The sequence below is a fragment of the Coregonus clupeaformis genome, chromosome 9, assembly GCF_020615455.1.
Source record: "Coregonus clupeaformis isolate EN_2021a chromosome 9, ASM2061545v1, whole genome shotgun sequence".
Lineage (NCBI taxonomy): Eukaryota > Metazoa > Chordata > Actinopteri > Salmoniformes > Salmonidae > Coregonus > Coregonus clupeaformis.
The window spans coordinates 27,278,594-27,306,073 of record NC_059200.1 but is presented as its reverse complement, the minus strand read 5'-3'; the positions used below and the strand labels follow the sequence as shown (position 1 = coordinate 27,306,073).

The following is a 27,480-nucleotide window of genomic DNA, read 5'->3' as shown; positions in this document are numbered from 1 at the left end:
GCTCGTCGAACATCTCATTCCAAAATCGTGGGCATTCATATGGCTGCTATAACAGACTCCACTGTTCTTGGAAGGCTTTCCACTAGATGTTGGAACATTGCTGCGGGGACTTGCTTCCATTCAGCCACAAGAGCATTAGTGAGGTCGGGCACTGATGTTGGGCGATTAGGCCTGGCTCGCAGTTGGCGTTCCAATTAATCCCAAAGGTGTTCGATGGGGTTGAGGTCAGGGCTCTGTGCAGGCCAGTCAAGTTCTTTCACACCAATCTCAACAAATGCTGAAACAAGAAAGGGCCTTCCCCAAACTGTTGCCACAAAGTTGGAAGCACAGAATCATCTAGAATTTTATTTTAATTGTATTTTACCTTTCTTTAACTAGGCAAGTCAGTTAAGAACAAATTATTATTTACAATGATAGCCTACACCGGCCAAACCCGGACGACGCTGGGCCAATTGTGCGCCGCCCTATGGGACTCCCAATCACGGCCGGTTGTGATACAGCCTGGAATCGAACCAGGGGGTCTGTAGTGACGCCTAAAGCACAGAGATGCAGTGCCTTAGACCGCTGCGCCACTCAGGAGCCCAATGTCATTGTATGCTGTAGTGTTAAGATTTCCCTTCACTGGAACTAAGGGGCTTAGCCCGAAAAATGAAAAACAGCCCCAGAAGTTATACCTCCTCCACCAAACTTTACAGTTGGCACTATGAATTGGGGCAGGTAGCGTTCTACTGGCATCCGCCAAACCCAGATTCGTCCACCGGACTGCCAGACGGTGAAGTGTGATTCATCACTCCAGAGAACCTGTTTCCACTGCTCCAAAGTCCAATGACGGCGACGCTTGGCACTACGCATGGTGATCTTAGTCTTGTGTGCGGTTGCTCGGCCATGGAAACCCATTTAATGAAGCTCCCGATGAACAGGTCTTATGCTGATGTTGCTTCCAGAGGCAGTTTTGAACTTGGTAGTGAGTGTGGCTGAAATAACCGAATCAACTAATTTGAAGGGGTGTCCACATACTTTTGACCGTGTAAATGTCACTGTTACTGTATATTACTAGTGGCTAACGACATCTAGTGTTTGAAAAGTGTATTTACTAAAAGACAAACCGTTCCGGGAGGAAGTTTCTGTGAACAAGAACTGAAGGAAACAGGCGGGGAAGGTTGAACAGCAGGTTAGATATGTAGGTACGGTATGTCCAAAAACACATGTAGTCCTGAAGATCGCGCTTACCCCTATACATAAAAACGAGTGTATACATACCATCAGAGCACTAATGTCCAAACAAGCTCAACAGCGTGCACCATGGGTATTGACCTCAAGGAAACAAAAAAGTGAATTTGTTGCTATTGAGAGAAAATCTGTGTGTGTTTCTGTGTCTGTATGTCTGTGTATAGGCGGCCTACAAGCAGACAGTTATGTGGGCAGGTGTGTCCCATAGGTGTGTCGGGGCATGACAATAATACTACACTACCCACAACACCATGCGTTAGACAGACACAGCCATGTTGTAGGAAATCCGTTTGTGGTGGATTAGCTACAGTAATCCGACAGCAATCTGGACGATACATTTGATCACGACTAAAACCCAAACCTAGAGGCCTGGATCAGATTAGGTACAGCCAAGAACAAACAGATGAAAGTAAGACATGAACTGAGGTGCGGTGTGTAAACCTGAGCAAAGTGGCTAACAGTGAGATTGGTTGGAAATCGTTTCCTGGACCGGAGCGGTCTATTCATCTGACAGAGAATTTGACAGCAGTTGGCTAACTAGCTACCTCAGGCTCCGCAGCGCAGGGCAGGGAGACAAGGCTGGAAGAAAGCTGTAATTTAGTGGTTAAAGTGATCTTCCCCTCCCCTCCCCCCTCGCCACATCTAGCTAGCTAAATTACGTTCCTGCCCAGTTGATCTGCGCTGCCCCAGTGTGCTAGCCCGCTGCCGGAGAGGACGGCTGCGGATTCAGAGGTGTTGTTGGAGCTAGCACGGCTAGCTCATTTCACTAGCTAGCCTGCTAGCTACGCCGAGGAATTCACACCATTAGCTAGCTGTTTCCTGCTGGGGCAGATACACCGAGATGTCGGTGACGAAAGACCAAATACCAACCAAACTGTCTACCACGGAGCGGCCCATTAAAGGTAGCTATGCAATCTTATCTCTTAATTCAGCAAGTGGTTGCAGGAAGTTAGCTAGCTAGCAGCCAATACACGATGATTACAGCTAACTAGTAATCAAGCTAACTAACTAACTAGCTAGCTTGGCTGTAGATGCACCAGTAAGGAAAATATGCTTCGTGCCAACTAACTAGCTACTTAGATCGTTAAGTTGCTCATTGTATTTGGCTTGATTGGAACAAGTGGGATAATGTTAATGGTATTTGTTCATTTCCTAGTTAGCTTGTTAGTATGCAGTACTAGGATGACATGTCATGATAAAATGAAGTACGGTATACTAGACAGCTAATAAATATTTTACACCAAATAACTTAGATTTGGCCATCAATCTTGTAGTAACAAACTAGCTAGGTAGTCAGATGTTTTTGAGCCTCCTAGCTAGATTAAATTTTTTGTTTTATCTGACTGTCACACGTGTGTGTTCTCAAGTGTCTGTCTTTTATGTGTGTCTGGCTCAGTAGACCAGGGAGGTGTGAGAGAGAAAGAGTGTGTGTCAGTGGAGGATGGCTCATAATAATTACTGGAAGGGAGCAAATGGAATGGCATCAAACACATGGAAGCCATATGTTTGATGTATTTGATACCGTTCCACATATTCTTCTCCAGCGATTACCACGAGTCCATCCTCCCCAATTAAGGTGCCACCAACCTCTTGTGGTGGGTAATACCACAGCATGCACACACCCAGGGTTCCTGCTGCATATGCTGAATGACTGTCAGTGGATTGAGTGGCATGGAGAGGGTCTTTTGATTTACAACCTGGGCGACCTATTGGGGGGGGTAGCTACCAACTTGCAACAGTTGCTTTTGAAATATAGGCTTCTATTTGACATTTGTAATGGACTTGTACAGCATGCAGATGGCAAGCCTAACAGTGCATAACTACAGCTCTGTCTCAACTGTAGCAGGTATTTATGAATGGTAGCAGGTAGACTTACTGTATGTAGCCTGATCTAACCCTAACTGTAACCCTGTTATGTTATGAAAACAACAACAGGACTGAGGGTTTGGACTTACGCTCCACAGGGAGTGAAGAGGGCCAAGTAGGATTGAGGAGCTCCAAGAACTGTGATGACCTCTTTCAAGTCAAATGTTATTTGTCACAGGTGTTGACCTTACAGTGAAATGCTTACTTACAAGCCCTTAACCAACAATGCGGTTTTAAGAAAACGAAGTGTTAAGTAAAAAATAGATAACAAAAAAATTATTAAAGAGCAATGCAAATAGTCCGGGTAGCCATTTGATTAGCTGTTCAGGAGTCTTATGGCTTGGGGGTAGAAGCTGTTAAGAAGCCTTTTGGACCTAGACTTGGTGCTCCGGTACCGCTTGCCGTGCGGTAGCAGAGAGAACAGTCTATGACTAGGGTGGCTGGAGTCTTTGACAATTTTTAGGGCCTTCCTCTTTAGGGCCTTCCTTTCTTTATGACAATGTCCTTTGTTGTGGACCCAAAGTGTGTGAGTGTGTGATAGGTTCAGTGGGTTAGTGAGGCTTAGGAGCATCAAGCTGATGAGGTCATTAAACCTGCCTCTCTCAGATGCCGCCAGGTTAACCATCCTACAGACAGCACTGGGCTACACACACGATCGATCACAATGCTAGCCTACACACACACACACACACTCACACTCACATAGGCCTACAGTTTGACTCTATTACCACTGACCTCCCTGGCTGTGACTGACCAAGATACTCCCCTCGCCCTGGCTGTTACTGTGACCAAGATACTCCCCTCGCCCTGGCTGTTACTGTGACCAAGATACTCCCCTCGCCCTGGCTGTTACTGTGACCAAGATACTCCCCTCGCCCTGGCTGTTACTGTGACCAAGATACTCCCCTCGCCCTGGCTGTTACTGTGACCAAGATACTCTCCTCGCCCTGGCTGTGACTGTGACCAAGATACTCCCCTCGCCCTGGCTGTGACCAAGATACTCCCCTGGCTGTGACTGTGACCAAGATACTCCCCTCTCCCTCCCTGGCTGTGGCTGACCAAGATACTCCCCTCTCCCTCCCTGGCTGTGGCTGACCAAGATACTCCCCTCTCCCTCCCTGGCTGTGGCTGACCAAGATACTCCCCTCTCCCTCCCTGGCTGTGGCTGACCAAGATACTCCCCTCTCCCTCCCTGGCTGTGGCTGACCAAGATACTCCCCTCTCCCTCCCTGGCTGTGGCTGACCAAGATACTCCCCTCTCCCTCCCTGGCTGTGGCTGACCAAGATACTCCCCTCTCCCTCCCTGGCTGTGGCTGACCAAGATACTCCCTCTCCCTCCCTGGCTGTGGCTGACCAAGATACTCCCCTCTCCCTCCCTGGCTGTGGCTGACCAAGATACTCCCCTCTCCCTCCCTGGCTGTGGCTGTGAATCTCCCTCCACCACTCAGACTGGTCTACCTCCATTCTTTCAGACTGGTCTACCTCCATTCTTTCAGACTGGTCTACCTCCATTCTTTCAGACCGGTCTACCTCCATTCTTTCAGACTGGTCTACCTCCATTCTTTCAGACTGGTCTACCTCCATTCTTTCAGACTGGTCTACCTCCATTCTTACCTCAACTCCCTGACGTTTAGATTTTGTTGTATCTTATTCATTGAAAATGTGTTTATTGTATGTGTTTCTGTAATTCAGCTTTTAGCTGCCATAGTACACATGAAATTAAATGGAAAAAAACATGAAATGACACACACGTCACTTGTGTAACAAGTCAAAATCATCTTAATCTGCTGACATTACCGGTAGAATAAAAAAAGGATTCCTGGGGCATTTAGTATTTTATTGGGATCCCCATCAGCTGCTGCCAAGGCAGTCGCTACTCTTCCTGGGGTCCAAACAAGAACAAAACAATAGTCTACATCATAGTCTACATCAGACAAGACATTGTGCACTGTACAAAATGTACACTGCTCCACCATTACACATTTACAATATAAAATGTACAGTATTACAACAGTACAATATTACAGTCTTTGTGTGTGTGTCCAAAGTACGTTTTTTATCTATTATTTGGGGGGGGCGGGGATTTTACTGCTAGCTTGAGTTACTTGATGTGGAATAGTTGTATGTACAGTCGTGGTCAAAAGTTTTGAGAATGACACAAATACTAATTTTCACAAAGTCTGCTGCCTCAGTTTTGATGATGGCAATTTGCATATACTCCAGAATGTCATGAAGAGTGATCAGATGAATTGCAATTAATTGCAAAGTCCCTCTTTGCCATTAAAATTAACTTAATCCCCCAAAACATTTCCACTGCATTTCAGCCCTGCCACAAAAGGACCAGCTGCCATCATGTCAGTGATTCTCTCATTAACACAGGTGAGAGTGTTGACGAGGACAAGGCTGGAGATCACTCTGTCATGCTGATTGAGTTAGAATAACAGACTGGAAGCTTTAAAAGGAGGGTGGTGCTTGAAATCATTGTTCTTCCTCTGTTAACCATGTTTACCTGCAAGGAAACACATGCCGTCATCATTGCTTTGCACAAAAAGGGCTTCACAGGCAAGGATATTGCTGCTAGTAAGATTGCACCTAAATCAACCTTTTATCGGATCATCAAGAACTTCAAGGAGAGAGGTTCAATTGTTGTGAAGAAGGTGTCAGGGTGCCCAAGAAAGTCCAGCAAGCGCCAGGATAGTCTCCTAAAGTTGATTCAGCTGCGGGATCGGGGCACCACCAGTGCAGAGCTTGCTCAGGAATGGCAGCAGGCAGGTGCGAGTGCGTCTGCACGCACAGTGAGGCAAAGACTTTTGGAGGATGGCCTGGTGTCAAGAAGGGCAGCAAAGAAGCCACTTCTCTCCAGGAAAAACATCAGGGACAGACTGATATTCTGCAAAAGGTACAGGGATTGGACTGCTGAGGACTGGGGTAAAGTCATTTTCTCTGATGAATCCCCTTTCCGATTGTTTGGGGCATCCGGAAAAAAGCTTGTCCGGAAAAGACAAGGTGAGCGCTACCATCAGTCCTGTGTCATGCCAACAGTAAAGCATCCTGAGACCATTCATGTGTGGGGTTGCTTCTCAGCCAAGGGAGTGGACCCACTCGCAATTTTGCCTAAGAACACAGCCATGAATAAAGAATGGTACCAACACATCCTCCGAAAGCAACTTCTCCCAACCATCCAAGAACAGTTTGGTGACGACCAATGCCTTTTCCAGCATGATGGAGCACCTTGCCATAAGGCAAAAGTGATAACTAACTGGCTCGGGGAACAAAACATCGACATTTTGGGTCCATGGCCAGGAAACTCCCCAGACCTTAATCCCATTGAGAACTTGTGGTCGATCCTCAAGAGGCGGGTGGACAAACAAAACCCCACAAATTCTGACAAACTCCAAGCATTGATTATGCAAGAATGGGCTGCCATCAGTCAGGATGTGGCCCAAAAGTTAATTGACAGTATGCGAGGGTGGATTGCATAGGTCTTGAAAAAGAAGGGTCAACACTGCAAATATTGACTCTTTGCATAAACTTCATGTAATTGTCAATAAAAGCCTTTGACACTTATGGAATGCTTGTAATTATACTTCAGTATACCATAGTAACATCTGACAAAAATATCTCATAACACTGAAGCAGCGAACTTTGTGAAGACCAATACTTGTGTCAGTCTCAACTTTTGACCACGACTGTAGGGATGGCTCTATGTAATACTGTGCGTTTCCCAGCCTCTGTTCTGGACTTAGGGACTTTGACGAGACCCCTGGTGGCATGTCTTGTGAGGTATGTAGGGTGTCTGAGCTGTGTGTTAGCTGTTTGAACCGACAGTTCGGTGCTTTTAACACATCAATACCCCTCACAAAGTAGTAATGCAGTCAATCTCTCCTCTACTTTGAGCCAGGAGAGTTTGACATGCATGCTCTTGATATTAGCCCTCCGTGTACATTTTAAGGGCCAGCCGTGCTGCTCTGTTCTGGGCCAACTGTAAATTCAATAGATCTAGCAAGCCTGCGCTTGCTTAATGTTGTATAGGCCTAGGCCTGTTGCACCAAATGTTGTTCTGCCAACTTTTTAAGGGAAATGAGTCAGTGTGGAAGCCTGCCGAGGCATGTCAGATCTACAGCACTAGAAGATTCACACATTTTCCCACCAATTGTTTTGTTTGTCATTTACACTAACCGGGTAGTTAGGCCTACTGGTCACAAAAACAACTTATTTCTATCCCATTCCCTACAATCAAATTAAAATGGCCAAAATGTTGTCTTATTACTTTCAACCATATAACAAACTGCTTTTTAGGCCAATAAGGTTTACCCAAACTTCTGTGTACCAAAACAGTGGCAGCATGGAGGTGATGATAAATTGGTATTACAATAGAATCCATAAATTTTTGCAGAACACATCTCATGCTAATATTGTTGATTAGTTACACACTGTTGTTTGTCAAAAGAAAGCAACCTATGCCGCAGTATGGGGAAACGACGCCACTGGCCGACCCCACCACCGTTGTTATTGTTTTTGTAGCCGAGCTGAGGAGTGTCGCAAAAATGTTAATTTTTTCAGTATATATTGTGTGCAATGATGTCCGAGGGGGAAAAACAGTGTTCGTTGTTTGCAGTAACTTCTTTGTTGTTGTAATATTCCAAATGGACGTGGCAGTTTCACCATTAAGGATTCCATCTTTAAATGTTTCTAGTACCAGGCGAGCATGCATTTTAAAATTCACTCAACATTTTTTATTTTAAAGAGTTACAGTTCATATAAGGAAGTCAGTCATTTGAAATCAATTCATTAGGCCCTAATCTATGGATTTCACATGAATGGGAATACAGATATGCATCTGTCGGTCACAGATGCCTTAAAAAAAAAAAAAGTAGGGGCGTGGATCAGAAAACCAGTCAGTATCTGGTGTGACCACCATTTGCCTCATGCAGCACGACACATCTCCTTCGCATTGAGTTGATCAAGCTGTTGATTGTGGCCTGTGAAATGTTGTCCCACTCCTCTTCAATGACTGTGCGAAGTTGCTGGATATCGGTGGGAACTGTTACACGCTGTCGTACAGGTCGATCCAGAGTATCCCAAACAGGCTCAATAAGTGACATGTCTGGTAAGTATGCAGGCCAGAACTGGAGACATTTTCAGAACTGGAGACATTTTCAGCTTCCAGGAATTGTGTACAGATCTGTGTGACATGGTGCCATGCATTATCATGCTGAAACATGAGGTGATGAATGGCACGACAATGGGCCTCAGGATCTCGTCACGGTATCTCTGTGCATTCAAATTGCCATCGATAAAATGCAATTGTGTTCGTTGTCCGTAGCTTATGCCTGCCCATACCATAACCCTACCGCCACCATGGGGCACTCTGTTCACAACGTTGGCATCAGCAAACCGTTGGCATCAGCAAACTGTCTGCCATCTGCCCGGTACAGTTGAAATAAGGATTCATCCACGATGAGCCCACTTCTCCAGCATGCCAGTGACCATTGAAGGTGAGCATTTGCCCACTGAAGTCAGTTATGACGCCAAACTGCAGTCAGGTCAACACCCTGGTGAGGACAACAAGCACACAGATGAGCTTCCCTGAGACTGTTTCTGACAGTTTGTGATTAGCTGTCCGGGTAGCTGGTCTCAGACGATCCCGGAGGTCCTGGGCTGACGTGGTTACACGTGGTCTGCGGTTGTGAGGCCGGTTGGACGTACTGCCAAATTGTCTAAAATGACGTTGGAGGTGGCTTATGGTAGAGAAATGAACATTACATTTTCTGGCAACAGCTCTGGTGGACATTCCTGCAGTCAGCATGCCAATTGTATCTGTGGCGTGTGACAAACTGCACATTTGTGGCCTTTTATTGTCCCCAGCACAAGGTGCACCTTTGTAATGATCATGCTGTTTAAGCAGCTTCTTGATATGCCACACCTGTCAGATGGATGGATTATCTTGGCAAAGGAGAAATGCGCACTAACAGGGATGTGAACAAATTTGTGCACAACATTTGAGGGAAATAAGCTTTTTGTGCGTATGGAACATTTCTGGTATCTTTTATTTCAGCTCATGAAACATGGGACCAACACTTTACATGTTGCGTTTATATTTTTGTTAAGTGTCATTTGCTGCGATCAATAATCAGTTTTGGTCAGAGACGTGTGTGTTTGTTGTCAGTGCTCTGTGAGGATTGACGTTTTGACCTTTTGGCTTAGTTACCGATGGCAACCTGATCAGGCCAGCCAGCTGCATCGCTCTGCCTGTGTAATGACACTGGCTTCATACATGTATGGATATGGGCCCTGTCGAGGAGCTCTGCCCTGTGCCCCATCGTATACAGGAGCTCTGCCCTGGGCCCTGTTATATACAGGAGCTCTGCCCTGGGCCCTGTTATATACAGGAGCTCTGCCCTGGGCCCTGTTATATACAGGAGCTCTGCCCTGGGCCCTATTATATACAGGAGCTCTGCCCTGGGCCCTGTTATATACAGGAGCTCTGCCCTGGGCCCTGTTATATACAGGAGCTCTGCCCTGGGCCCTGTTATATACAGGAGCTCTGCCCTGGGCCCTGTTATATACAGGAGCTCTGCCCTGGGCCCTGTTATATACAGGAGCTCTGCCCTGGTCCCTATCGTATACAGGAGCTCTGCCCTGGGCCCTGTTATATACAGGAGCTCTGCCCTGGGCCCTATTATATACAGGAGCTCTGCCCTGGGCCCTGTTATATACAGGAGCTCTGCCCTGGTCCCTATCGACAGGAGCTCTGCCCTGGGCCCTGTTATATACAGGAGCTCTGCCCTGGGCCCTGTTATATACAGGAGCTCTGCCCTGGGCCCTATCGTATACAGGAGCTCTGCCCTGGGCCCTGTTATATACAGGAGCTCTGCCCTGGGCCCTGTTATATACAGGAGCTCTGCCCTGGGCCCTATTATATACAGGAGCTCTGCCCTGGGCCCTGTTATATACAGGAGCTCTGCCCTGGGCCCTGTTATATACAGGAGCTCTGCCCTGGGCCCTGTTATATACAGGAGCTCTGCCCTGGGCCCTGTTATATACAGGAGCTCTGCCCGGGACTAGTGTGTGTAGTGTGGATATGATGAACCAGTATGTGGCGTATGGGTTAGATAAGATTAACCTTTTTGTTTGACATGATTGGCTCCGTCTGTCTGTGTGACCTGCTTCTGTGTTGAAGTTTTACACTAACTGGGCCGATAGAGGTAGAGAGATGGAGAGAAGAAATACACTATATAAACAAAAGTATGTGGATACCCCTTCACATTAGTAGATTTGGCTATTTCAGCCACACCCATTGCTGACAGGTGTATAAAATCGAGCACACAGCCATGCAATCTCCATAGACAAACATTGGCAGTAGAATGGCCTTACTGAAGAGCTTAGTGACTTTCAATGTGGCACCGTCATAGGATGCCACCTTTCCAACAAGTCATTTTGTGAAATGCTAGAGCTGCCCAGGTCAACTGTAAGTGCTGTTATTGTGAAGTGGATACGTCTAGGAGCAACAACGGCTCAGCCGCGAAGTGGTAGAACACACAAGCTCCCAGAACGGGACTGCCGAGTGCTGAAGCGGATAGTGCATAAAAATGGTCTGTCCTCGGTTGCAACACTCACTACCGAGTTCCAAACACCCCTTCAAATTAGTTGATTCGGCTATTTCAGCCACACTCACTTCCAGGTTCCAAACTGCCTCTGGAAGCAACATCAGCATAAAAACTTCATCGGGAGCTTCATTAAATGGCCGAGCAACCTCACACAAGCCTAAGATCACCATGCGCAATGCCAAGTGTCGGCTGGAGTGGTGTAAAGCTCGCTGCCATTGGACACTGGAGCAGTGGAAACGCGTTCTCTGGAGTGATGAATCACACTTCACCGTCTGGCAGTCCGACGGACTAAACTGGGTTTGGCGGATGCCAGGAGAACGTTACCTGCCCCAATGCATAGTGCCAACTGTACAGTTTGGTGGAGGAGGAATAACGTCTGGGGCTGTTTTTCATTTTTCGGGCTAAGCCCCTTAGTTCCAGTGAAGGGAAATCTACAGCATACAATGACATTCTAGACAATTCTGTGCTTCCAACAGCATGACAATTCCCCTGTGCACAAAGCGAGGTCCATACAGAAATGGTTTGTCAAGATTGGTGTGGAAGAATTTGACTGGTCTGTACAGAGCCCTGACCTCAAACCCATCGAACACCTTTGGGATCAACACCCACAAGGCAGCGGGCCCTTACGGTATTCCAGGGCTCGTTCTCAGAGCATGTGCAGAACAGCTGGCAGGCATATTCACTGTAGTTTTCAACCTCTCCTTGTCCCAGTCTGTAATCCCTACATGTTTTAAGAGGACCACAATCATTCCTGTTCCTAAGAACTCCAAGGCTTCATGCCACAATGACTACCGCTATGTAGCGTTCACTTCTGTAATCATGAAGTGTTTTGAGAGGCTGGTTATGGCACACATTCACTCCACCATAGACCCACTCCAATTTGCATACCGCCCCAACAGATCCATAGATGACGCAATCTCTATTACTCTACACACTGCCCTCACCCACTAGATAAGAGGAATACCTATGTGAGAATGCTGTTCATTAACTACAGCTCAGCGTTCAACACCATTGTCCCATCCAAGCTCGTCACCAAGCTTAGGACTATGGGTCTGAACACCTCCCTCTGCAACTGGATCCTGGACTTCCTGACGGGCCGACCCTAGGTGTTGACGGTAGGCAATATCACCTCCGCCACGCTGACCCTCAACACGGGGGGCCCCACAAGGGGTGTGTGCTTAGTCCCCTCCTGTACTCCCTGTTCACCCACGACTGCGTGGCCACGCACGACTCCAACACCATTATCAAGTTCGCTGACGACACAACGGTGGTGATCACCAGTGACGATGAGTCAACCTACAGGGAGGAGGTCAGTGACCTGGCAGTGTGCTGCCGGAGAAACAACCTCTCCCTCAACGTCAGCAAGACCAAGGAGCTGATCGTGGACTACAGGAAAGCGGGGGGCGAGCACGCCCCCATCCACATCGACGGGGTGGCAGTGGAGCAGGTAGACAGCTTCAAGTTCCTCTGTGCTAAATCACTAAAGACTTAAAATGGTCCAAACGCACAGTCGTGAAGAAGGTGCGGCAGTGCCCCTTCCCCCTCAGGAGGTTGAAAAAGTTTGGCATGGGCCCTCAAATCCTGAAAAGGTTCTACAACTGTACCATTGAGCGCATAAGTCACCCAAGTCATAGACTGTTCTCTCTGCTACCACACGGCAAGCAGTACCGAAGTCCCAAGTCTAGTACCAAACGGGTCCTTAACAGCTTCTACCCCCAATCCATAAGACTGCTGAACACTTAATAAAATGACCACCCGGACTATTTACATTGACCCCCCCAGCCCCCCCTCCATTTGTTTTTACACTGCTGCTACCCGCTGTCTATTATCTATGTATAGTCACTTTACCCCTACCTACATGTACAAATTACCTCGACTAACCTGTACCCACGCACATTGACTCGGTCCCGGTACTCTTAATAATATAATAATATGCCATTTAGCAGCTCTTCCAACGAACTTAGTCATATGTGCATACATTTTTACGTATGGGTGGTCCCGGGGATCGAACCCACTACCCTGGCGTTACAAGCGCCATGCTCTACCAATTGAGCTACAGAGGACCACCCATACTCCCTGGATATAGCCTCGTTATTGTTATTTTATTGTGTTACTTTTTATTATTTTTTACTTTAGTTTATTTGGTAAATATTTTCTGTTTCCATCACTGCTTGGCATGGCAATAGCACCGCCCTGGATCACATGGCGCTACAGAGGGTTGTGGGGACAGCCCAGTACATCACTGGGGCCGAGCTCCCTGCCATCCAGGACCTCTATATCAGGACAGCCCAGTACATCACTGGGGCTGAGCTCCCTGCCATCCAGGACCTCTATATCAGGACAGCCCAGTACATCACTGGGGCCCAGCTCCCTGCCATCCAGGACCTCTATATCAGGACAGCCCAGTACATCACTGGGGCTGAGCTCCCTGCCATCCAGGACCTCTATATCAGGACAGCCCAGTACATCACTGGGGCCCAGCTCCCTGCCATCCAGGACCTCTATATCAGGACAGCCCAGTACATCACTGGGGCTGAGCTCCCTGCCATCCAGGACCTCTATATCAGGACAGCCCAGTACATCACTGGGGCCCAGCTCCCTGCCATCCAGGACCTCTATATCAGGACAGCCCAGTACATCACTGGGGCTGAGCTCCCTGCCATCCAGGACCTCTATATCAGGACAGCCCAGTACATCACTGGGGCCCAGCTCCCTGCCATCCAGGACCTCTATATCAGGACAGCCCAGTACATCACTGGGGCCCAGCTCCCTGCCATCCAGGACCTCTATATCAGGACAGCCCAGTACATCACTGGGGCCGAGCTCCCTGCCATCCAGGACCTCTATATCAGGCGGTGTGAAAAGAAGGCCTGGAAAATCAAAGACTCCAACCACCCAAGCCATAGACTATTCTCTCTGCTGGCGTACGGCAAGAGGTACCGGTGCATCAAGTCTGACACCAACAGGCTCTTGAACAGCTTCTATCTCCAAGCAATACGGCTGATAAATAGCTAACAAAATAGCTACACGGACTATCTGAGTTTACCTTGTATATTTATTTACCTTTTATTTCAATCTTTGCACTGTCTATATGCACACTCACAGGGCCCTACACATACACACTGTCACGTCAACATACACGCACACAAACACTCACTCACCGCATAATTTGCTCACTCGCACATACATTTATACTGACTCTACACACTCACATGCAAGCTGCTGCTACTCGGTTTATTTTATCCTGTTGCCTAGCCCCCTTACCCCTATACATATCTACCTCCATCTGACTTTTTAAAATATTTCCTGTATATAGTATGCTTACTTACTTAATTGTGTATTTCATATTTCCTGTTCTTATTTCTCGTGTTTTTTTCTAGTAATACATTGTTATTGAGTATTGCATTGTTGGGTTTTGTGTTGGCAAGAAAGGCATTTCACTGTACTTGTGCATGTGACATTGACATTTGAATTGGAACGCCAACTGCAAGCCCAGCCCTAATCGCCCGAAACATCAGTGTCCGACCTCATTAATGCTCTTGTGGCTGAATGGATGCAAATCCCTGCAGCAATGTTCCAACATCTAGTGGAAAGCATTCCCAGAAAAGTGGAGGCTGTTATTTTTATTTATTTTATTTCACCTTTTATTTAACCAAGTAAGCCAGTTGAGAACAAGTTCTCATTTACAACTGCGACCTGGCCAAGATAAAGCAAAGCAGTGCGGTAAAAACAACAACAACACAGAGTTACATATGGAATAAACAAAACGTACAGTCAATAACACAATAGAAAATCTATATACAGTGTGTGCAAATGTAGCAAGTTATGGAGGTAAGGCAATAAATAGGCTATAGTGCAAAATAATTACAATTATAATTTAGTATTAACACTGGAGTAATAGATGTGCAGAAGATGATGTGCAAATAGAGATACTGGGGTGCAAATGAGCAAAATAAATAACAATATGGGGATGAGGTAGTTGGGTGGGCTAATTACAGATGGGCTGTGTACAGGTGCAGTGATCGGTAAGCTGCTCTGACAACTGATGAGTAAAGATAGTGAGGGAGATGAGTGTCTCCAGCTTCAGAGATTTTTGCAGTTCGTTCCAGTCATTTGCAGCAGAGAACTGGAAGGAATGGTGACCAAAGGAGGTGTTGGCTTTGGGGATGACCAGTGAAATATACCTGCTGGAACGCATACTACGGGTGGGTGTTGCTATGGTGACCAATGGGATTTGCCTAGAAGTGATTTATAGATGACCTGGAGCCAGTGGGTTTGGCGACGAATATGTAGTGAGGGCCAGCCACAATGGTGGGTAGGATATGGGGCTTTGGTGACAAAACGGATGGCACTGTGATAGACTACATCCAATTTGCTGAGTAGAGTGTTGGAAGCTATTTTGTAAATGACATCGCCGAAGTCAAGGATCGGTAGGATAGTCAGTTTTACGAGGGCATGTTTAGCAGCATGAGTGAAGGAGACTTTGTTGCGAAATAGAAAGCCGATTCTAGATCTAACTTTTGATTGGAGATGCTTAATGTGAGTCTGGAAGGAGAGTTTACAGTCTAACCAGACACCTAGGTATTTGTAGTTGTCCACATATTCTAAGTCAGACCCACCGAGAGTAGTGATTCTAGTCGGGCAGGCGGGTGCAAGCAGCGTTCGATTGAAGAGCATGCATTTAGTTTTACTAGCGTTTAAGAGCAGTTGGAGGCCACGGAAGGAGTGTTGTATGGCGTTGAAGCTCGTTTGGAGGTTTGTTAATACAGTGACAGTGTCCAATGAAGGGCCAGATGTATACAAAATGGTGTCGTCTGCGTAGAGGTGGATCTGAGAGTCACCAGCAGCAAGAGCGACATCATTGATATACACAGAGAATAGAGTCGGCCCGAGAATTGAACCCTTTGGCACCCCCATAGAGACTGCCATAGGTCCAGACAACAGGCCCTCTGATTTGACACATTGAATTCTATCTGAGAAGTAGTTGGTGAACCAGGCAAGGCAGTCATGTGAGAAACCAAGGCTATTTAGTCTGCCAATAAGAATGCGGTGATTGACAGAGTCAAAAGCCTTGGCCAGGTCAATGAAGACGGCTGCACAGTACTGTCTTTTATCGATCTGGGTTATTATATCATTTAGGACCTTGAGCGTGGCTGAGGTGCACCCATGACCAGCTCGGAAACCGGATTGCATAGCGGAGAAGGTACGGTGGGATTCGAAATGGTCGGTGATCTGTTTTGTTAACTTGGCTTTCAAATACTTTGGAAAGGCAGGGTAGGATGGATATATGTCTGTAACAGTTTGGTCTAGAGTGGCACCCCCTTTGAAGAGGGCGATGACCGCGGCAGCTTTCCAATCTCTGGGGATCTCAGACCATACGAAAGAGAGGTTGAACAGGCTGGTAATAGGGGTTGTGACAATTTTGGCGGCTAATTTTAGAAAGAAAGGGTCAATATTAATCCCCATGATTTTGGAATGAGATGTTCGACGAGTTGGTGTCCGCATACTTTTGGTAATGTAATGTATTTTAGCTATTTTCAGAGGGAATTATGGATGCAATACCTGGCACCACCCCGACGGTAACATAAAAGACTGGGTTCTGATGAATGAATGGTAGACTATTCATGTGGCTAGGACTTAATATAGCCCAGAGGGAGGGAGACCGATACAGATGTTTTTTTGCCAGTCAAATCTGATCTTCCTGATTCCTGCCAGTCCTCATGCAAATATGATTCTCTATTTTTACCCACTCACTCAGCCATGCAACACACTCACACACAGTCTATCTCTAGAGCCACCACATCTTCATGTGAAAGGATGGGCACCCTGAGGCCTCCAGAGGGTGTGTCCTGAGCACAATTGACCAATAGATGCTAGAGGGTGTGTCCTGGGTTTTAATGAACCAATAGAGCTGCTAGAGGGTGTGTCCTGGGTTTTAATGAACCAATAGAGATGCTAGAGCAGGGGTGTCAAACTCATTTTAGCTCAGGGGCCACATGGAGGAAAATCTATTCCCAAGTGGGCCGGACCGGAAAAATCATGGTATATATAACTTAAAAACAACAACTTCAGATTGTTTTCTTTGTTTTAATACGATCAACATACAACATAAAGCTGGAGCCTGAGGACAGTGTGTCCAAAATAGTACAAGCACAACATCACTATTAATCATAAAACACATCAAGTTTATTTGAAAATTCTAAAGAAAAAGAACACACAAACACACAATGCCTCAGTGATTAACAGAACTGTTTCACAGATCACAGAACTATATCAGGGTGTCATTTCTCAGGCAGAAATGTAGATAAAAATAATGAAATCCTGTTCCCCAAACAAGTGCAAGAACCACAGAGTCAAGAATAGGTTAAATATACAAATAAAATAAAATCAATTAAAAACAATAGCACATCAACATAAAAACATATAAACATAAAGCTGGAGCCTGAGGACAGTGTCCAAAAGCACAACATCACTATTAATCATAAAACACCAAGTTATTTGAAAGTTCTGAGGACAAAGAACACACAAACACACAATGCCTCAGTGATTCACAGAAGTATATCACAGATCACAGAACTATATCAGGGTGTCATTTCTCAGGCAGAAATGTAGATAAAAATAATGAAATCCTGTTCCCCAAACAAGTGCAAGAACCACAGAGTCAAGAATAGGTTAAATATACAAATAAAATAAAATCTATTAAAAACAATAGCACATCAACATAAAAACATATAAACATAAATCTTGAAAGCGTTGCTCAAACTCCCGTAACAGTCCCGTTATTTTATCTTTGAACCGCTTCATGTCTGCCACATGGGTCGCGCACACATTTTTCAGACAGGGGAAGTGAGCTGCATCACCACCGGCAAGTTGCGTCTCCCACAATGACAGCTTCAACTTGAAAGAACGTATGCTGTCATAATACTGCGTGACAACTTTGTTGCGCCCTTGCAGCTGTTTGTTCAAGTTATTCAGGTGCTCTGTAACATCCACCATAAATGCAAGGTCCTGCATCCATTCTGCGGAATGAAATTCTAACACTGGTTTGCCCTTTTCTTCCATGAACTGTTCAATTTCTTCTCGTAAATCAAAGAAACGCCTCAGCACAGCACCTCGGCTTAACCATCTTACCTCAGTGTGGTATGGCAGGCCATAGATGTGGTCTTGCTCTCTGAGAAGGCTGTCAAACTGACGGTGATTCAGGCTTCTGGATCGGATGAAATTAACAGTTTGGATGACCACCTTCATGACGTTATCCATCTTTAATGACTTGCAACACAAAGCCTCCTGGTGCAAAATACAGTGAAAAGTCAAAAAATCACGTCCTCCATATGCAGATTGCACTTTCTCTCTGAACTTTGTCACAACGCCTGCTTTTTTCCCGATCATTGAGGGCGCACCATCTGTAGCCAGGCTGACAGCGCGGGACCAGTCCACTCCGACCCTGTCCAGCGCGCCCGACGAGTCGCGGTAAAAATATCAGCTGCTGTCGTTGTATCTGTCATCGGCACCAACTCCACGAACTCCTCGGTGACGGTCAATGTGTCATCAACTCCGCGGATGAAAATTGCCAGTTGTGCAACATCTGTAATGTCCGTGCTTTCATCAATTGCAACCGAAAACGCAATAAATGACTTTACTTTTTGCTTCAACTGGCTGTCCAAATCCACTGAAAGATCGGAAATCCTGTCTGCAACTGTGTTTCTTGTCAGGCTGATATTTGCAAAATCCTGCCGCTTTTCAGGGCACACAATCTCCGCTGCCTTCATCATGCATGTTTTTACAAATTCACCCTCACTAAATGGTTTTGAAGCCACTGCGATTTCATTAGCAATGAGGTAGCTAGCTTTCACTGCAGCATCACTGATGTCTCGGCTGTGAGTAAACACAGACTGCTGTTTCTTCAGACCCGCCAACAGTTCATTCACCTTCTCTCATCTCCGCTGTCCTTGAAAGTTGTCATATTTGTTGGCATGAAGACTCGCATAGTGGCGCCGAAGGTTATATTCTTTCAGCACTGCAACATGCTCTGAACACACCAAACATACAGCTTTCCCATTCAATTCCGTGAATAAATAGGATGACCATTTTTCTTTGAACACTCTGCACTCTGCGTCCACTTTTCTCTTTTTTGACAGAGACATATTGGGGCAATGAGGGTGCCAAAGCACATAATGTTAAAAGTAGAAGCCGTAATAAATATCGCGGGCAAAACAAAGTAGCTCATTGGCTGCACGTGCTTGACCTACTTGCTCTGCCCCGGTATAAACAGTTTGCTTGCTTAACACAATTGCTATTGCGCCATCCAGTGGACGCAATTGGAACAGCAGTTTATTTAATTGAAAAATTGCAGCGCATTTTTATACTTTACAAAATGTTTTTTTTTTTTCTTCTTTATTTTCTTTAAATCATCTCGCGGGCCGGATTAAACCCGTTTGCGGGCCGGACGTTTGACACCCCTGTGCTAGAGGGTGTGTCCTGGTGTTTGATAGATCAATTAGTTAGTGTTAGTAGTGTATATTCTGTATAATAATGTTGTATTGTGTTGTAGCGGTGCCCTACCCCCCTGGCTCCAAGCTGACGGTAAAGGACCTGTATGTAGACGGGAAGCCCAGTGTTGAGGTGCTCAAGACCCATCTCGTTAAGGAGGGCCGCCTGGAGGAGGAAGCAGCTCTACGCATCATCACTGATGGAGCCAACATCCTGCGGCAAGAGAAATGCATGCTGGAGGTGGAAGCACCTATAACAGGTAACCTCTGACCTGTTACTAATCCCTAACATCCTCCGACAGACGGACCTCTAACTCGTGTGTGTGTGTGTGTGTGTGTGTGTGTGTTGCAGTGTGTGGGGATGTCCATGGCCAGTTCTTTGACCTGATGAAGCTGTTTGAGGTGGGCGGCTCCCCCAGCAGCACCCGCTACCTGTTCCTGGGGGACTACGTGGATCGAGGATACTTCAGCATCGAGGTCAGTGTGTGTTTCTGCATCTGCTGTTTCATCTGACATTTAGAGCCGTGGCCTGTTACCCGGGGCTTAGGAGCACGTCTTTAAATAGTCAGCAGCAACCCCCACACACACACACACAATATTGGGTTTTGTGTCCCACTTTTAAAATATTGTGCGAGGGTTCTGATTAAGCCAGTGTATTCTAATGATATCATTACATATCCATTGGCCTTTATCCTAGATGTCGTGATCATAGCTAGTGTTAGCAACATGAGGGATCTCACACTCTCTCTCTGCAGTGTGTGTTGTTCCTGTGGACTCTGAAGATCAACCACCCCACCACTCTGTTCCTACTCAGAGGAAACCATGAGTGTCGACATCTTACAGAATACTTCACCTTTAAACAGGAGTGTGAGTGGTCCTTGTGTATTTAGTGTGTGGGTGTGTGTGGGTGCCTGTGTGTGTGTGGGGGAGGGGGGAGGTGTGGGTGCTTGTGTGTGTGTGGGGGGACCTGTGGGGGAGGGGGGCTGTGTGGGTGCCTGTGTGTGTGTGTGGGGGGACCTGTGGGGAGGGAGGGGAGGAGGAGGGGGGGGGGGGGGGCTGTGTGTGTGTAATAGTAATAAAGATGTCCTCTTTGTTGTGTTCTAGGTAAGATAAAGTACTCTGAGCGTGTGTATGATGCGTGTATGGAAGCGTTTGACTGCCTTCCCCTGGCTGCACTCCTCAACCAGCAGTTCCTGTGTGTCCACGGAGGCCTGAGCCCCGAAATCACCTGCCTGGACGACATACGCAAGGTACGACCCCTGACCTGCTTTGGGTTAACTCTCTCGAACTCTGTCTTAAATCGTTTTAACTGGTTAAGCTGACTATGTTATTAAGTGTTTTGACTGGTCTAAGGAGCGCCTGGCGTTATTTAACTGTGTTTAACCGGATTAACCCTGTAGATTAACTGTTTTTTAACTTTGTGTTGACCAGCTGGACCGGTTTAAGGGGCCCCCAGTGTTATTTCACTATATTTAACTCTTTGTTGACCAGCTGGACCGGTTTAAGGAGCCCCCTGCATTCGGACCCATGTGTGACCTGCTGTGGTCGGACCCTGGAGAAGACTACGGCTCTGAGAAGTCCCAGGAACACTTTGCCCATAACTCCGTTAGAGGTTGCTCCTACTTCTACAGTTACCCAGCAGTATGTGACTTTCTGATGAACAATAATCTGTTGTCAGTAATAAGAGCACATGAAGCCCAGGACGCTGGGTGAGTATTATTAATGACATTAATTAATTAATGAATAATAATATTAGTAGTAGTAGTATGATACTGTTTTAAGAGCACATGAAGCCCAGAACGCTGGGTGAGTATTATTAATGATATTAATTAATAATAATATTAGTAGTAGTATGACACTGTTTTAGGAGCACATGAAGCCCAGGACGCTGGGTGAGTATTATTGATATTAATTAATAATAATAGTAGTAGTAGTAGTAGTAGTAGTATGATACTGTTTTAGGAGCACATGAAGCCCAGGACGCTGGGTGAGTATTATTAATGATAATAATTAATTAATAATAATAATAGTAGTAGTAGTAGTAGTATGATACTGTTTCGTGATATAAACTGTGTATTTCCTGTATAATGTGTATTTCAGGTATAGAATGTACAGGAAAAGCCAGACGACGGGTTTTCCTTCTCTGATCACGATCTTCTCTGCTCCGAATTACCTGGACGTGTACAACAACAAAGGTAAACAAACACAAAGGTTACCCACATTTCAAACCATGACAACAGGGTAGAAACCATGGCAACACAGGGTAGATAGATAATGTGTGTGTCCTTGTAGCGGCGGTGCTGAAGTATGAGAACAATGTGATGAACATCCGTCAGTTTAACTGCTCCCCCCACCCCTACTGGCTGCCCAACTTCATGGACGTCTTCACCTGGTCTCTGCCCTTCGTAGGCGAGAAGGGTGAGTGTGTGTGTTATACTGGTGTGTATGATAACTTTGGGCTTCATGTTACCTTTGCAAAACTGACCTCCATGTGAGATAATGTGAATGTGTGTGTGATAACTGTGTATGTGTGTGTGTGTGATAACTGTGTGTGTGTGATAATGTTGTGTGTGTGTTCCTACAGTGACAGAGATGCTGGTTAACGTGCTGAACATCTGCTCTGACGACGAGCTCATGTCTGAAGGAGACGACACCTGCGAGGGTAAGAAACACACACTCACACACAACTCTTTTATATTGACTTCCAATGTATGAAAATTATGATATAGCAGCAACGTGTTTCTTCAAAGAGGAAATTAAACCTTTAAGGAAGTGAAAGTTGTTTTTGACTGAAGTGCAGTGTAGCTCACAGAAAACAGAGCAAAAATAGATGTGAAGAGGTGATAGAGTTAACACCCGTAACGGATCCAACAACAGATACAGTGGGGGAAAAAAGTATTTAGTCAGCCACCAATTGTGCAAGTTCTCCCACTTAAAAAGATAAGAGAGGCCTGTAATTTTCATCATAGGTACACGTCAACTATGATAGACAAAATGAGAAAAAAAAATCCAGAAAATCACATTGTAGGATTTTTTATGAATTTATTTGCAAATTATGGTGGAGAATAAGTATTTGGTCAATAACAAAAGTTTCTCAATACTTTGTTATATACCCTTTGTTGGCAATGACACAGGTCAAATGTTTTCTGTAAGTCTTCACAAGGTTTTCACACACTGTTGCTGGTATTTTGGCCCATTCCTCCATGCAGATCTCCTCTAGAGCAGTGATGTTTTGGGGCTGTCGCTGGGCAACACAGACTTTCAACTCCCTCCAAAGATTTTCTATGGGGTTGAGATCTGGAGACTGGCTAGGCCACTCCAGGACCTTGAAATGCTTCTTACGAAGCCACTCCTTCGTTGCCCGGGCGGTGTGTTTGGGATCATTGTCATGCTGAAAGACCCAGCCACGTTTCATCTTCAATGCCCTTGCTGATGGAAGGAGGTTTTCACTCAAAATCTCACGATACATGGCCCCATTCATTCTTTCCTTTACACGGATCAGTCGTCCTGGTCCCTTTGCAGAAAAACAGCCCCAAAGCATGATGTTTCCACCCCCATGCTTCACAGTAGGTATGGTGTTCTTTGGATGCAACTCAGCATTCTTTGTCCTCCAAACACGACAAGTTGAGTTTTTACCAAAAAAGTTATATTTTGGTTTCATCTGACCATATGACATTCTCCCAATCCTCTTCTGGATCATCCAAATGCACTCTAGCAAACTTCAGACGGGCCTGGACATGTACTGGCTTAAGCAGGGGGACACGTCTGGCACTGCAGGATTTGAGTCCCTGGAGGCGTAGTGTGTTACTGATGGTAGGCTTTGTTACTTTGGTCCCAGCTCTCTGCAGGTCATTCACTAGGTCCCCCCGTGTGGTTCTGGGATTTTTGCTCACCGTTCTTGTGATCATTTTGACCCCACGGGGTGAGATCTTGCGTGGAGCCCCAGATCGAGGGAGATTATCAGTGGTCTTGTATGTCTTCCATTTCCTAATAATTGCTCCCACAGTCTTCCCAGCCTGGTGCAGGTCTACAATTTTGTTTCTGGTGTCCTTTGACAGCTCTTTGGTCTTGGCCATAGTGGAGTTTGGAGTGTGACTGTTTGAGGTTGTGGACAGGTGTCTTTTATACTGATAACAAGTTCAAACAGGTGCCATTAATACAGGTAACGAGTGGAGGACAGAGGAGCCTCTTAAAGAAGAAGTTACAGGTCTGTGAGAGCCAGAAATCTTGCTTGTTTGTAGGTGACCAAATACTTATTTTCCACCATAATTTGCAAATAAATTCATTAAAAATCCTACAAATGTGATTTTCTGGATTTTGTCTGTCATAGTTGACGTGTACCTATGATGAAAATTACAGGCCCCTCATCTTTTTAAGTGGAAGAACTTGCACAATTGGTGGCTGACTAAATACTTTTTTCCCACACTCTATTTATCAACACCTCTATTGTTGCCACATGGCAGCTGAGTATCAGCTGAGCTGTGTGTGTGTGGGTGCATTCGACATTGCAGCAGACTTTAAAGTCGACTGACTGATCTAAAAATCACCTTTCATCATAAATAACTACTCAATATTATTTACTCGATTTGATTTGTAGATCAGTCAGTCACAATTTACCCATGATACATCACGGTTTTGGATGCTCTCGAACACGGCCGGTGTGTGTAATGTGTGCTGGTAGTTTAGGGTGAGTTTCACCAGTCCCTTACCTCTCTCTCCCCCTTCTTTCTCCCTCTCTCCTCCCTTCTCTCGCCCTTTCTCTCTCTATCCTTCCTTCCCTCTCTCACTTTCTCTCTATATATATTTCTCTCTCTACCTTTCTCTCTCCCTCTCTCACTTTCTCTCTCTCCCTTTCTCTGTCTCTCAGCTGGAACTTCTGCTGTGAGGAAGGAGGTAATCAGGAATAAGATCCGAGCGATCGGGAAGATGGCCCGCGTCTTTTCTGTGCTCAGGTACATGTGTGTTTGACTCTCCCTGGTTTCATTGATTAGATGTTATCAACCTCTGTAAAGGTATTGATAAGAAGACCTGTATACAGATTCTATCTGGACTTGGTTATGTTCAGCTTCCAGTCCAGTCTTTGTACGGTGCCCCCCTTGTAACAACCATGCTTTTGACAGAGAGGAGAATGAGAGCGTGTTACAGCTGAAGGGGCTGACCCCCACCGGGGCCTTGCCTGTGGGAGTTCTGTCTGGAGGACGGCAGACCCTGGAGAGCGGTACGTATGCATACCTACACACACACACTCTAACCTGAACTACTCTGGCATCATGAGAGAATTGTTTTATCCTTTGCCTGCACTCAAACCCACCAACAGACTTAACCCTCCTCACACCCCCCTCTCTCGGGCTCCCTGACTCACACACCCACACTACTCTCTCTCTCACTCACACACCCGCACTACTAAATCACCCTCTCTCTCTCTCTCACTCACACACCCGCACTACTAAATCACCCTCTCTCTCTCTCTCACTCACACACCCGCACTACTAAATCACCCTCTCTCTCACCCGCATGACTAAATCACCCTCTCTCTCTCACTCACTCACACACCCGCACTACTAAATCACCCTCTCTCTCTCTCTCTCACACCCGCACTACTAAATCACCCTCTCTCTCTCTCACACACACACTCACCTATCCCTAATCCACATTCTCATTTAACCTGCAAAATTCTCTTTAAAACTCAATCAATCTCTTAAACCCAGAACATTCCTGCACCCCTTTCTGCACTAATCACAGTCATGTGTAACTCCTGTGTCAGGGTTGAGAGGGAAGTGGGTTGGGGGTGGAGTTGAATGATCTTATGACTGACTGCATTGATAACAACTCACTGACTATAGATGATGTTTAACACTCTGAATACATTGATAACACAACTCACTGACTATAAATGATGTTTAACACTCTGAATACATTGATAACACAACTCACTGACTATAGATGATGTTTAACACTCTGAATGCATTGAGTACTCACTGATCTGGGTCTGTTGGTAATGTTAACTCTCTCTCTGTATGTTTTGGGCATGGCTCTACTACTCACGCTTACACAGCTACCGTACAGGCAGAAGAGGCACGAGGTACGCAAGTCATTTCTCATCTCTCTGTGTCTCTGTCTCTGTCTCCTCCCTCTCCAAAGTTAGTGTATTATTGTTGTTTATATACATATTACTAAGTTAAGAGGAGTTTTGTGGACATACCATGTTGCCCATTAGTCAGTATTGATCTCCAAAACCACTATGTAAACAGGGTTTCACATAAGCACATAGGAACATGCTAGCTGAAAAGTTAGCTTAACTAGCAACACAAAATATCAGGCTATTGACCTTAAAGTATCAGACTGTTTATGCCAGTTACCAAAAAGTCAGACTTCGTTCCACTCCCTCTCTCTCTCCTCCACCTGTTCTCAATCGCTTTCTCTCGTTTGTTTGCCCATGCTGCCTTGATGTTTTTGAAGTAAGTGTCTTACGTCTAACCACCAAAACCTTCTAACAACCAAACCTACATTGTATTAGACTAAACATTACCATATTATACTTATATTACCCCTACCAACCACTACCTAGTACCTACTAGACTGTAGACTAGAGCCTAAACCTTCCTCTTCACCCCCATACCTCCCTGAGGTGTGCTGTATTCCTGCACTGATGCTAAACTCTACATCTCTCTCCTTCAGCCATCCAAGGGTTCAACCCGCAGCATAAGATCCAGTCCTTTGAGGAGGCCCGAGGTCTAGACAGGGTCAATGAGCGGATGCCCCCCCGCCAAGACGCTCCTCCCCCTCCCAACAACCTCCCAGCCAGTGGCCCACCCGACAAGAACGGGACCAACACACAGGCCTAGGCACCTGGCTCACCTCCCTCTCTATCCCTCTCTCACTCTCTGTATCCCTCTCGCTCTCTGTATCCCTCCCTCGCTCTCTGTATCCCTCTCGCTCTCTGTATCTATCCCTCTCGCTCTCTGTATCCATCCCTCGCTCTCTGTATCCATCCCTCGCTCTCTGTATCCATCCCTCTCGCTCTGTATCCATCCCTCGCTCTCTGTATCCCTCTCGCTCTCTGTATCCATCCCTCGCTCTCTGTATCTCTCTCTCGCTCTCTCTCTGTATCCATCCCTCGCTCTCTCTCTGTATCCATCCCTCGCTCTCTCTCTGTATCCATCCCTCGCTCTCTCTCTGTATCTATCCCTCGCTCTCTCTCTGTATCCATCCCTCGCTCTCTCTCTGTATCCATCCCTCGCTCTCTCTCTGTATCCATCCCTCGCTCTCTCTCTGTATCTATCCCTCGCTCTCTCTCTGTATCCATCCCTCGCTCTCTCTCTGTATCCATCCCTCGCTCTCTCTCTGTATCCATCCCTCGCTCTCTCTCTGTATCCATCCCTCGCTGTCTCTCTGTATCCATCCCTCGCTCTCTCTCTGTATCCATCCCTCGCTCTCTCTCTGTATCCATCCCTCGCTCTCTCTCTGTATCCATCCCTCGCTCTCTGTATCCCTCCCTCTCTCTCTGTATCCCTCCCTCTCTCTCTGTATCCATCCCTCTCTCTCTGTATCCATCCCTCTCTCTCTGTATCCATCCCTCTCTCTCTTTATCTCTCTCTCTGTATCCTCTCTCTCAGCGTTTTCCCCTCTTCTCCTGCTCTGCTCTTTTCTGCCTCTCTCCTCTTCTCCCTCTCTGCTCTCCTCTCTTGTGCCTCTTCTCCCTCTCTCTGCTCTCCTCTCTTGTGCCTCTTCTCCCTCTCTCTTCTCCCTCTCTCTCCTCTCCCCTCCTCCTCTGTGAAGGACAGTAGGATGGGTCTTTGTTACTTGGCCTCCAGAGAAACAGTCCTAACATCATGTTTATTTATTTCATCATCTAGAATGAATCTGTCATCGGAGTTTAACAGTGGATCTGAACAAATGACACATGATTAAATCTACAGTGTACATTTCTATAAATGATACATGACGATTGAATCTACAATGTACATTTTTGTTGACTGTCCCTAGGCTGGCGCATCACTGCCGTATTAAATAAAAGGCAAATCCATTTTGTAATTTTGAGTTGATATTTGGGATAATAGTCAGACCACCTTTTTATCTATTACCTGTTTGTGTGCTTGGCAAAGGAAGACCTACGCTGCAACTCATAAAGGTCTTTACTAAGATATAAAGTACCTAGGCTATGGTATCTAATATATAAAGTACCTAGGCTATGGTATCTAATATATAAAGTACCTAGGCTATGGTATCTAATATATAAAGTACCTAGGCTATGGTATCTAATATATAAAGTACCTATGCTATGG

The 27,480-nt window shown here is 46.0% G+C and overlaps 1 protein-coding gene across 3 annotated transcripts; it reads left to right on the top strand.

Moving 5' to 3' along the window:
* The first annotated feature begins 1,507 nt into the window (after nucleotides 1-1,507).
* On the top strand, nucleotides 1,508-26,260 carry LOC121573891 (serine/threonine-protein phosphatase 2B catalytic subunit gamma isoform). Of its 3 annotated transcripts, none has more exons than XM_041886267.2 (13): nucleotides 1,508-2,132; nucleotides 19,258-19,455; nucleotides 19,548-19,672; nucleotides 19,951-20,062; nucleotides 20,300-20,445; nucleotides 20,687-20,904; nucleotides 21,296-21,390; nucleotides 21,488-21,613; nucleotides 21,780-21,857; nucleotides 24,063-24,147; nucleotides 24,316-24,413; nucleotides 25,251-25,277; nucleotides 25,883-26,260. In XM_041886267.2, exons 1-13 carry the CDS (start codon nucleotides 2,072-2,074, stop codon nucleotides 26,038-26,040), a joined length of 1,527 nt encoding a protein of 508 aa, XP_041742201.1. In that variant the 5' UTR covers nucleotides 1,508-2,071; the 3' UTR covers nucleotides 26,041-26,260. The 3 variants fall into 3 exon arrangements, with proteins under 3 accessions (XP_041742201.1, XP_041742200.1, XP_041742203.1); XM_041886266.2 differs by having other exon boundaries at nucleotides 25,874-26,260; XM_041886269.2 differs by lacking the exon at nucleotides 25,251-25,277 and having other exon boundaries at nucleotides 1,509-2,132; nucleotides 25,874-26,260.
* Nucleotides 26,261-27,480: the final 1,220 nt, after the last annotated feature.

Excerpts from the sequence above, each read along its gene's own strand:
- LOC121573891 (XM_041886266.2), top strand. The coding sequence starts at position 2,072 with ATGTCGGTGACGAAAGACCAAATACCAACCAAACTGTCTACCACGGAG. Across the intron at positions 20,446-20,686 it reads GCCTGGACGACATACGCAAG|CTGGACCGGTTTAAGGAGCC; the intron begins GTACGACCCCTG and ends TTTGTTGACCAG. Across the intron at positions 21,614-21,779 it reads GCCCTTCGTAGGCGAGAAGG|TGACAGAGATGCTGGTTAAC; the intron begins GTGAGTGTGTGT and ends GTGTTCCTACAG.